The 11407-nt window shown below is 43.1% G+C and overlaps 2 protein-coding genes and 1 long non-coding RNA gene across 3 annotated transcripts in view; 2 read left to right on the top strand and 1 right to left on the bottom strand.

The window, feature by feature from the left end:
• Positions 1 to 211, top strand: part of KHDC3L (KH domain containing 3 like, subcortical maternal complex member) — a 2034-nt gene extending 1823 nt beyond the window's left edge. Inside the window, exon 4 of the mRNA XM_040474605.1 lies at positions 11 to 211. Coding sequence (XP_040330539.1) covers positions 11 to 211 — 201 coding nt within the window. The remainder of the gene's footprint in view (positions 1 to 10) is intronic.
• Positions 212 to 6037: 5826 nt separating this feature from the next.
• Positions 6038 to 7331, bottom strand: OOEP (oocyte expressed protein). The gene is made up of 3 exons (XM_040473092.1): positions 7084 to 7331; positions 6694 to 6873; positions 6038 to 6328 (listed from the first exon to the last, which is right to left on the bottom strand). The coding sequence occupies exons 1-3, from the start codon at positions 7271 to 7273 to the stop codon at positions 6249 to 6251; spliced, it is 450 nt and encodes a 149-aa protein (XP_040329026.1). The 5' UTR covers positions 7274 to 7331; the 3' UTR covers positions 6038 to 6248.
• A 106-nt stretch (positions 7332 to 7437) lies between these two features.
• Positions 7438 to 11407, top strand: part of LOC121029138 (uncharacterized) — a 9025-nt gene continuing 5055 nt past the window's right edge. Inside the window, exon 1 of the long non-coding RNA XR_005789609.1 lies at positions 7438 to 7550. This is a non-coding gene — a long non-coding RNA (uncharacterized LOC121029138). The remainder of the gene's footprint in view (positions 7551 to 11407) is intronic.

The raw sequence follows: 11407 nt of genomic DNA on the forward strand, positions 1-11407 counted from the left end.
GGCGACCCAGCAGGACCCCGGCGCTGTCCGCGAGGCGGCGACCCAGCAGGACCCCGGCGCTGTCCGGGAGGCGGCGACCCAGCGTTCCCCCGGCGCTGTCCGGGAGGCGGCGACCCAGCAGGACCCCGGCGCTGTCCGCGAGGCGGCGACCCAGCAGGACCCCGGCGCGGTCGGCGAGGCGGCAACCCAGCGCTCCCTGGATGCTACCTAGGGCCCGGTTACCAGGTTATGAAGGAACTTCGGGCCCGGAAGAAGAAGCCTGGCAAGGTTGAAGTGGAAGATCTTACTGGAGCTCTGTTCACCTAAGTCCTGAATCTTGCTGCAGAAGCTGGGGAAAGAATGGTGTGGGTAGTTCTTGGTCCCTGCCCCCATGTTAAATGTTTACAAACACTGATCTAAAGAATCCTAATAAAGAATTGAATTTCCCTAGTGTCTGTTAATTATCAGATAAAAGGGGAAGGAGAGGCCATTCTTCCAGCAGCCAGTATGTGCCCTAGGCTGCTCTCTACCCAGAGGCAGGTGAGACGTCTTGTGTTCTTTAATCGCAAACATCTGGTTTTACCTGTGAAGAGGCTTCTCCCGCCCATCGAGTCCGTCTTCCTTGGAAAAGTTAAAGCCTGTGGTGTTTCTACTCTAGGTGATGTGGGATGAAAAAACTTGGTTCCAATACTGTCCTCCTGGCTGGGCATATCGTGGCGCTGGAAGCCGCGAGTGACTTCTAGCCCGGCCACCTGATGGCAAGGAAGGAGAAAACTGGGAGAAAGAGCCAGGACTGCCCTGGTCCTCGAGTTTGGGTCGGGTCACCCGAACTTCAGTGAGTTTTATCGCAAGTGAGACACTAGCAGTCCTGGAGACTCCTCCCTTACTAATGGCAGCAGCGAAAGCACACTGGGGGGGGATGATGGCTAGCCTTCTTTGTCACTTTTTAAAAACTTTTTTTAGTGTTTATTATTTCTTAAAGAGAGGCAGCATGAGCGGGGTGGGGCAGAGAGAGAGAATCTGAAACAGGATCCAGGCTCTGAGCTTCCAGCACAGGGCCCGCAGGGCTGGAACCCACAAACCCAGAGATCATGACCTGAGCTGAAGTCGGAGGCTTAACCAACTGAACCACCCAGGCGCTTTTTCTTTTTTTTTTTGATTGAAATATACCTGACCTGTAACATTGTGTAAATGTAAGGTGTACAGGTTAATTTCAGATATTTACATATTGTAATATGATTGCCTTTGTAGTGATAATCACCTCTATCAGTTTGGCTTTCTGCTCTACTCCTAGCAGCTGGGAGCTAGCTGAAGGAAGCAAACTGTAGCAAACTGTGAACAGCTGGGTGCTTGGATAGATAAAACATACATTAATCTTGATTGCGAAAATTTTCATTTAAAAATTTCAAGGAAACCTAACTTTAAAAACCAAGGGAGTGGTATATCTATCATACACTCTTTGGCCACCACTAATGGATGACCACTCCAATTTTAAATTGGCACTTATTTTAATAAGGGAAATAAAATGCAAAGCTGAATTTTAATGGATTATTAACTGTTTTTAGAAGAAGCAAAGAAAAGCCTGGGTGGAGTGAACTTCAAACATTTAAGACTCAAAAACAATCCAGGCTCAAAATTTCAATTGAGGCCACCTCAGAGTAGAATGAAGACTTGATATATCTTTTTAATCCAGAAGGGGAATATCAGAGTAAATAAAGGACAAATGTTCAATTAAAAAAAACAAACAAACTATTAGGGGCTCCTGGGTGGTTCTGTCAGTCAAGCATCAGACTTCTGACTTCGGCTCAGGTCATGATCTCAGGATTTGTGAATTCGAGCCCCATGTTGGGCTCTGTGTTGGCAGCTCAGAGCCTGGAACCTGCTTCAGATTCTGTCTCTCTCTCTACCCTTACCCTGCTCACATTCTGTCTCTCTCAAAAATAAACATTAAAAAAAAATTTTTTTTAAAGCCCTATTAGACTCTTAAAGTAGGGCATGAAACAGTGCCACCTGAGTTTTCACCCAGCTGAAGGTCTCCAGAGCTCTCTATCTGCCCTTTTCAACCTATTCTCTTACGGAAAATCACTTTCAACAGTTTCACTTGTACTTATGTCCACGTGTGTCACTTCTCTATTTTTTTCAATACCTATCCCACGGTTCTAACTACGTAGCTTTATAGAATGTTTTAATATTTAACAGGACGAGCCTCTCACTGTTCTTTTTTTTTTTAATTTTTTTTTCAACATTTTTGGGACAGAGAGAGACAGAGCATGAACGGGGGAGGGGCAGAGAGAGAGGGAGACACAGAATCGGAAACAGGCTCCAGGCTCTGAGCCATCAGCCCAGAGCCCGACGCGGGGCTCGAACTCACGGACCGTGAGATCGCGACCTGGCTGAAGTAGGACGCTTAACCGACTGCGCCACCCAGGCGCCCCGCCTCTCACTGTTCTATTGGCACTCTTGGTCATTTGTTTTCCAGATAAAGGAACTTATTTAAAAACAGAAAATTGGTTGAGAGAAAAGGTGTATACAGATGCCTTCTAAAAATACTGGGTTCTATTAGGGTACACTGGAGTGCTCATTTCATTCTTTAAACTACAAATACATTATATATGCATTACAGAGTATGTTTTACCAACTAAAAGAAGATGGTGAGTTAGATGGGAAACTCTGGGAACTGAGACCCATGGTAGTCAATGAAAAGATTGTGAAGGAACAAAGGCAAACTGCAAAAGTCTGGAAACGATGACATGTTTGTATATTTTTTCAGGTAAAAGTATTGACAGCTAGTAAAAAGGTCAGTCTGGACAATTTTTGAATAGGCTGATTAGAGGCATCAAAGAAAAAAGTTCATGGTTGATAGAATCTGTAGAACTAACTTCTGAGGTTAGCTGTAGGCCACACATGTAGCCTATCTCAAGGTCTTCCCACAGCTTCATTTTAGTTAAGCCAGGTTGGTACTACTTAGCACATCAGAATCTCTCAGTTTCACACTTTTGATCAAAATAAGGCCTTTTTATTTATTTTTGAGAGAGCATGAGTGGGGGAGAGGCAAAGAGAGAGGGAGACACAGGATCTGAAGCAGGCTCTGCACCGACAGCAGTGAGCCCGATGTGGGGCTCGGATTCACAAACCATGAGATCATGACCTGAGCTGAAGTCTGCTGCTCAACCGACTGAGCCATCCAGATGTCCCAAAACAAGGTTGTTTTTGTTTTTTTTTTTAACATCACTAAGAGTGGGACAAACAAGGGGTGCCTGGGTAGCTCAGTCAGTTAAGCATCCAACTTTTGATTTCAGCTCAGGTCATGATCTCACAGTTCGTTGGGATGGAGCCCTGTGTCAGGCTCTCATGCTGACAGTGTGGACCCTGTTTGGGATTAAGTCTCCGCCCCTTTCCCTCACACACTCTCTCAAAATAAATAAATAAACTTTAAAAAGTCAATATGGGGCACCTAGGTGGTTCAGTTAAGTGTCTAACTCTTGGTTTCAGCTCAGATCATACTCTCACGGTTCATGAGTTCGAGCCCCATGTTGGGCTCCATGCTGACCGTGCAGAGCCTGCTTGGGATCCTCTCTTTCCCTCTCTAGCTCTCTCTCAAAAAATAAACTTAAGAAAAAAGAAAATGAAAAACCATGTTGTCCCTGATTCTTTACAATTAAGAGGTTTATTCTAATTGCTCTTAAAAAGAAATAAAAACTATGAGATGAGTCTAAATTCAGGTGTGGAGGAAAAATGAAAGCACGTGGGACAGTATAAAGAGTTTGGATCCTGGAATCAATGTTTTGGTTCAAATCTCACCCATCCATCCCAATGTCCTAGCTCTGTGACCTTAGCAAGTTAATCATGTTCCAAGCATCATATTTAGGTGCTTGGCACAAGGCCTGGTAGGTGATACAAGCTCTAATACTTAGCTAATATTACCCCCAAGTTCTGAAAAGAATGACAATCTTTTTATTATTTAATTTTTAATTATTTTTAATTATTAAGTTATGAAGGTAGTAAAAATACCGTATCAGCATACAGTGAAAGGGAACACAGAGAAAAACCATACTAAATGTGTATTAGTTTGCTAGGGCTGCCATAACAACACACCAGGTGGCTTAAATATTTTCTCAAAGATGTGGAGGCTGAAAGTCCAAAATCAATGTGTCAGCAGGATTGGTTTCTTCTGAGGCTTCTCTCCTCAGCTGGCAGATGGCTGCCATTTTGCTGTCTTCTCACATGGTCTTTTCTCCATGCACCCACCTATCTCTGTGCATATTTCCCCTTCCCATAAAGGCCCCAGTCATATTGGTTAAGGTCCCACCCATAGGATCTCATTTCGTTTTTTCTAATGTTTATTTATTTTTTAGAGAGAGAGTGTGCACGCAAGTGGGGGAGAGGCAGACAGAAAGGGAGATACAGAATCCAAAGCAGGTTCCAGGCTCTGAGCTGTCAGAGCAGACCCCAATAAAGGGTTCAAACTCACAAATCATGAGATCATGACCTGAGTTTTGAAGTCAGACACTTAACCAACTGAGCCACCCAGGCGCCCCCCTCATTTCACTTTAATTAGCTCCTTAAAGGCCCTGTCTCCAAATACAGTCACAGTCTGAAGTACTGGGGGTTAAGGGCTTCAACATGTTAATATATGTAAAGGATGAAAAATGCACAGGATCATTTAATAATTCTGGATAATTTCTAGACAATTAGAATGTTTTAAGCATAATCCTCTTCCTCCAAATAACAGTATAAAAAGTGTTTAGTGGTTTTGTAGATATCCCAGTAGAAATAACCTGTTGGAATTTTTTTTCATCAAATTTCTGCAGAAGGATAAACGCAGGAGTACCTAGGCTTAATTAAAAGGGGTTGGGATGAGGATGAGGGGAAATCAGACAGAAAATAATTAGTTTAACTACAGAAAATGGAATTTTTTCGTATACAAAAAATTTGAGAAGCAAAGGAGTGGAAAATATTGGTTATAATGGGCCATTATTTGTTACAAAAGCTCATACAGATAATAAAAATTCCTATCTTCAGAGTTGAAAGAAGGAATATAGGAATAAGAAATGTAAAAGCATTTTACAAAAATGTGAATTAGAAAAATGTTCGATATCACCTGTAATCAAAGCAGCACATTTAAAGTTTTTTAATGTTTACTTATTTTTGAGATAGAGAGCATGCATGAGGACACACACGAGTTGGGAAGGGACAGAGACCGAGGGAGACAGGATCCCAAGCAGGCTCTGCCCTGACTGCAGAAAGCTGGATGCAGGGCTGGAACTCACAAACTGTGAGATCATGACTTGAGCAGAAGTCAGATGCCTAACTGATTGAGCCACCAGGAAACCCCCTCCCCAAAGCAGCACATTTTAAAAGACTTGTGTATGTGTGTGTTTACAACCCTTGCAAACAGCTAGAATCCATTACTGATAAGGGGTAAAGAAATTGCAGGAGTTGAATCAATTCCACTCTGAAGCCACAGAGCTCTCCATAACCTTTCCCCTAAGAAGCCTGCTTTCTGAAAGTGGAGGCAGTGTTAGGTGGGGGCTATTTTGCACAAATTAGTCCTAGCATGGTAATGGGTAATGGAAAAACAACCCAGCTCATGCAGAACACCTGTGTAGGCCTCGGAGCGAAAGGAGACAGCTGGCTTGGTGGCAGGATGCCTTCCAATAGTCAAGATGCCAAGGACCCTGGCTGTACTCTGGTGAATCACAATGCCAACAGAATAAATAAGCAGTCACCTCAGGTTTCATGTTGGAACACCCAACCATGTGCAGGGAGGAAGGCTCCACTCCAAAAAGAAAATGCACCGTAGGTGGTACCCAGGGGCCAAACCACCAACTTCAAAGTGAGAGCCCCAGAGGAGAAGCATTGGTATTACCTGTGAGCTTATTAGAAATGCAAATTAGTGGGCCTGTGCTTAGGGGCCTGACTGTGGCCATAAAATCATAAAAGGGCTAGTAGATTCCAAATGATAGAAGCAAAGGAAAAAATAAGACCACTACCATCAGACTTTTACCCACCTCTCACATCAAGACATGAATGAACAATCTTTTATGTATTTGCTTAATTTTAAGTCAGCAAAGTTCTTTATAGCATTGGACAAAAAGGAATTCAGTTCTTTACTAGAATGGCACTACAAACTCACTTTTGCATCATAATAATCAGAGCACTACCCATCAAGACACAGGAAAAAAAGAATGCAGAGATTTATGCATACTTGCTTCTCTTGAACTTTAGCAGCAGAAGTAGGACTGTTCTCACAATCCTCCTGAAAATAGTTACACAATACGATGTTCAGGAGTCTGGGGACCTGACGCATGGGTCTTCAAGAACTCCTCAAGTTGATTCATCTTCTCAGCTGGATAAGGAAAAATGCTCACTGTTCCAAAGTACTCAGCATTGAGGGGAGGGGGAGGGGAGGGGAAGTGCTAGCAGCATCACTTCTCAGATGGAGACTCTGAACCTGAGATCTGGACACAGTGGTAAAACCAAGCTGAGGATGCGTGCGCAGTGACGGGCTTGAATGTGCCAGATTTGCTTTCCCAAGGTCCTATTTGCACTCCTCTCACAAAGGGATGCCCAGAAAACTGGATGCATGCAGAACACTGGAGTTAGGAAACTGCAAAAGGTTTTGCTATGGTAATAAAGGCTGGAAGAAAGGCAGGTACCGCCAGGTGGTTAACCAGTGGCTCCCTCCACTTGCAGGTTTTCAGAGACGCTCACCTCGGGCACGATGTTTCCGGTGCCAGTTTGCCAGGCTCAGGAGCACGCTCTTCACCCGATTCTGTACACGGGGCCGTCCGAAGATGGTGATTTCAACTAAGTCCCCAGAGTTAACTATGTCCACCGTCAGCAGGACTTGGCTCATCCACTCTATTTCTGGAATGATGGCTCTGTCTGGGCCTAAACAGGAAAAGAGAGACTGAGGGGAAACATGGTCGAACGACGGTCAGTGGGTTTTGAAGCTAGATTTGAAGGCCAGGAGAGGAAAGCGCAGGAAGGTGGGCATCTTGGTGTCAAATGTGGGCTGCAAATCAGGCAGAGACTGTCCAGAGTTGCTCTGGACCGTCGGACTGGAGGGGTTACAGCACCAGCACACCTAGGGTGGCTCACCAAAGATCGAGTCAGCCAGCCATGCCTCCAGGTAAAACACCAGTGGGTCTCTCAGTTCCTGCACAGGAAACCACCATGGCCGGGTGCGAATCCGAGGTGGTGGAAGTGGTAACTTCAGCAGCCTGCCCAGGGACTGGGCAGGCGTGCATTGGTCCCCCTGGGCCTCAGCAGCACCTGCATCGTCTGCCATGCTAGTCCCGCAGCCCAGGAAGAGCAAGGTCAGAGCAAGGTCCAAGCAGCCCCCGCAGAACTCCAAGGAGGCGCGAATCCTGTGCTCCCTTTTAAGTTTCCCGGCCAACCCCGCCTCTTCCTGCGACCCCGCGCGCGGTTCCGGGTGAGCTCACCCAACTGACCCCCGCCCCGGCGCCCCTGCTCGGTGGCGCTGAGAAGGCGGCCCCCGGATTTCCTGCTACTAGCATTTGCGTTCCAGCCCGCTCTCAGAAGCTGTCCTTGGTCATCGCCGCTGCGTAAGGTCTCACTTAGCCTTTAAGGCCCCTGCGCCGGCACATAGCTGATTAACAGTGAGGTTTGAATTGGCAGCCTCATTGCCCCAAATCACTTTCCGTGTCTAGGTTGTTTCTATGTTACCTTCCAGGAGTAAGTAGGTAGATCAGGCCAAGGGCCGGCTCATTGAATCTACACTTACTTTCTTCTGCTCCCTGTTGTCTCCTGACTCTATGGTTGGTTACTGCTTCAAAATGATTCAAGCAAGTGTGTCCTGTTTTAAAATATAAATGTTAGAGGGGTGCCTGGGTAGCTCAGGTTAAGCCTCTGATTCTCGGTTTCCGCTCAGGTCATGATCTCACCGTTTTTTGAGTTCGAGCCCCATATCGGGCTCTGCGCTGACAGTGTGGAACCAGCTTGGGATTCTCTTTCTCTGTCTCTCTCTCTCTGTCTCTCCCTCTCTCTCCCTCTCGCTCTCCCTCTCTCTGCCCCTCCCCTGCTCCTGCTGTCTCTCAAAATAAATAAACTTAAAAAATAATAAAAGTTTAAAAAAATAAAATATAAACGTTAGAGGTAGTCCTTCCAGAAAATGTAGCAACTATAAATCCCGTTTAATTCTAACATCCTAAAACAACTAGTGTTGATGCACATTTCTTCCCAATATTCTTAATTATAGGTAAAAATTTAAATTATGAGAGATTTCACACATTCAAAAAGTTGTATAACAAATACCTATGTAACCCCCACCACCTCCCCCATTTAACAAGATGTTAACACCTTCCCACTTTTGCCTCACCTCTCTTCTTTAAAATAGATGTCACTTAGGGGCACCTGGGTGGCTCAGGTCATGATCTCCAAGTTCGTGGGTTCCGGCCTCATGTGGGGTTCTCTGCTGTCAGCACAGAACCCATTTGGGATCATCTGTCCCCTTCTCTCTCTGCCCTTCCCCCACTGGTCCTCTCTTTCTCTCTCTCTCTCTAAAAATAAATAAACTTAAAAAAAAAAATTAAAGGGATACCTGGGTGGCTCAGTCGGATCTCATGGTTTTGGAGCCCTCACGGAGTTGGAGCCCTCAAGCTCCATGCTGACAACTCAGAGCCTGGAACCTGCTTGGGATTCTGTGTTTCCTTCTCTCTCTGCCTCTGTTCCACTCATGCTCTGTCTCTCTCTCTCTCAAAAATAAATAAACATTTACGAAAAAATTTAAACATTAAAAAATGTTATAAAATAGGTATCAATTAAAGCATCTTTCCCTTCCCACAGGAAATCATTGTTCTGAAGCTGATATCTCATGCATGTTCTTATACTTTTCCTAATGCATTTCTAGAAATCTTGTTTGGTAGTTGTTCTAGAATAGATAGCATATTGTGCAAACTGTTTTGTTCTTAACAATTAGCTATGATGCGTTTGTTTTAAAAAAATCTTTTTAATGGAAAATTTTGATAATGTACAAAAGGGTGATAGTTTTAATGTCCTGAATTCCCTCATCCACATCATCTGGGCTACAACACTTATCAGATAATCTCTATGAGAGGAGATACTGACTCTAACTTTAGTGGATATTTTTATTTCTTCAATTTAATTTTAAAAATCAATATAGTACTTGCACATTGTAAAAGAAAACCTCTCAAGGATATAAAATAATATATGAAAGTTCTCCCTTTCAAAAAAAATTTTTAATGTTTATTTATTTTTGAGAGACAGAGTGTGAGTGGGGGAGGGGCAGAGAGCGAGGGAAACACAGAATCCAAAGCAGGCTCCAGGATCTGAGCTGTCAGCACAGAGCTGGACACAGGGCTTGAACCCACAGACCGTGAGATCATGACCTGAGCTGAAGTTGGACACTTAACCGACTGAGCCACCCAGGCACCCCTAAAGTTCTCCCTTTTTTTTTTTTTTAATGTTTTTACATTTATTTTTTAGAAACAGAGTGAGACAAAGCATAAGCAGGGGAGGGGTAGAGAGAGAGGGAGACACAGAATCTGAAGCAGGCTCCAGGCTCTGAGCAAGAGGTCAGCACAGAGCCTGATGCGGGGCTCGAACCCACTAACTGTGAGATCATGACCTGAGCCGAAAGTCGGACGCTCAACCGGCTGAGCCACCCAGGTGCCCCTAAAGTTCTCCCTTTCAAGTATTCTCCCTCAATCTCTTACTAATCTTTTTTCAGTTGTGTGTATTGTGAATGTCTTCTAGTTTAAGTTGTTTTTTCATGTTGGGGCACCTGGGTGGCTCAGTTGGTTAAGCGTCCGACTTCAGCTCAGGTCATGATCTCACGGTCTGTGGGTTCCAGCCCCACGTTGGGCTCGGTGCTAACAGCTCAGAGCCTGGATCCTGCTTTGGATTCTGTGTCTCCCTCTCTCATTCTGTCTCTGTCTCTGTCTCTCTCTCTCAAAAATAAATAAACATTAAAAAAATTTTTTTAATTGTTTTTTCATGTTAAGGTGTCTTTTGATGAGTAAAATTTTTAATTCTAATATAGTCAGACTTGTAAGTCTTTATAGTAAGTGCATTCCATGTCTTGCTTAAGAAATCCTTCCCTGCACTAAGGTCTAAAGATACTCAATATACTTTCTACTAAGAATGCTAAAGTTTCTATCTTAACATGTAAATCTTTGAATGATCTGGGGTTAATTTTTTAAACTTGGGCATAAGGCATGTAATTTCATCTTTTCATAAATTGATCATTTTTTTCTTCAGCAATTGTCTTAATGATACATTCAGCTTGAGGCCACTTCAAATGATCTCCTTGAAAAATTTCAGATTCCTACATACAGTGTGAGTTAGCCACAAGGCTGGTTTGTGATAATTATTAGGTCAAGACATACTTGAGGAAAGGCAAGGTCTAGACATGTTCCTTTGCCAATCACATCTAGATAGCAAAGTTTACTTCTGATTTAGTTTTATTTTGGAAGCATAGTCATTTGGGATCTTAGCTTTATGCAGAAACTCCATATTAAGTTTCCTACATTTAGCAAGTCTTGAGTTTTATTTGCTGACCTTATGCCAGCGTCAAACAGAGTTTTTTGGGATTTAGCAGAATCTGCCAATATGAATCATTCTGTTACCTCCAAGGCTTCTTGATTTAACTTTGGTGCAAGGGGTCATGATTTGAATACTGCTCCAACATTTTCTAGCTCTGTGGCTGAATGCAAGTTAAGCTGTCTCCACCCCATAAAGTTAAAAAAAAAAAACAAAAAAAAAACAAAGCCCACCAAGAAGACTTCAGCAGATCGCATGCTTTCATTTTCCTAGCTTAGCCCTGGAGGAACCAGTCTGGAGAGCTTTGGGTTCAGACAATAAGTATATGAGTGAATTGATTTTGTAAATTCTCATTGAGAAGCTTTGTTCTTCATAACCTCACTTCTTGCAATTTTCAGGTCTTAAGAAATCTCTACACAGTGAAAAATGGTACAAAGCCTAATGATGACATAACAGTGATTTTTTTGCATCAAATAATAATATCACAATGTATGTCACAGGAAAAATGGTTAAAATGAAGAAAATAAACTAGTAAGGAGATGATACTCAACAAATCAGTCAGACTAGGAGCAATTATGCAGAAAAGGAATATAAAAAGGCCTAATAGTTGTGAGTATAGGACATTTTTCTTTTTTTTTTTTTTTTTAGGACATTTTTCTAATGTTTAAGAGCATTTACAAACAGTAATTATACACTAGTTCTCTTGGATGGATGGTTGGATGGATGGATAAATACAGAGACATTATACCACACTACTAAATAATACTCAAAGTAAGAAATGAAAATCATCACTGATGGGCTATTTAGAATATAAGTATAATTTACAAAGTACATTTTATTTTTTTTTAATTTTCTTTTCAACGTTTATTTATTTTTGGGACAGAGAGAGACAGCATGAACA

The sequence above is a fragment of the Herpailurus yagouaroundi genome, unplaced genomic scaffold, assembly GCF_014898765.1.
Source record: "Herpailurus yagouaroundi ecotype Mexico unplaced genomic scaffold, PumYag 139, whole genome shotgun sequence".
Classification (NCBI taxonomy): Eukaryota; Metazoa; Chordata; class Mammalia; order Carnivora; family Felidae; genus Herpailurus; species Herpailurus yagouaroundi.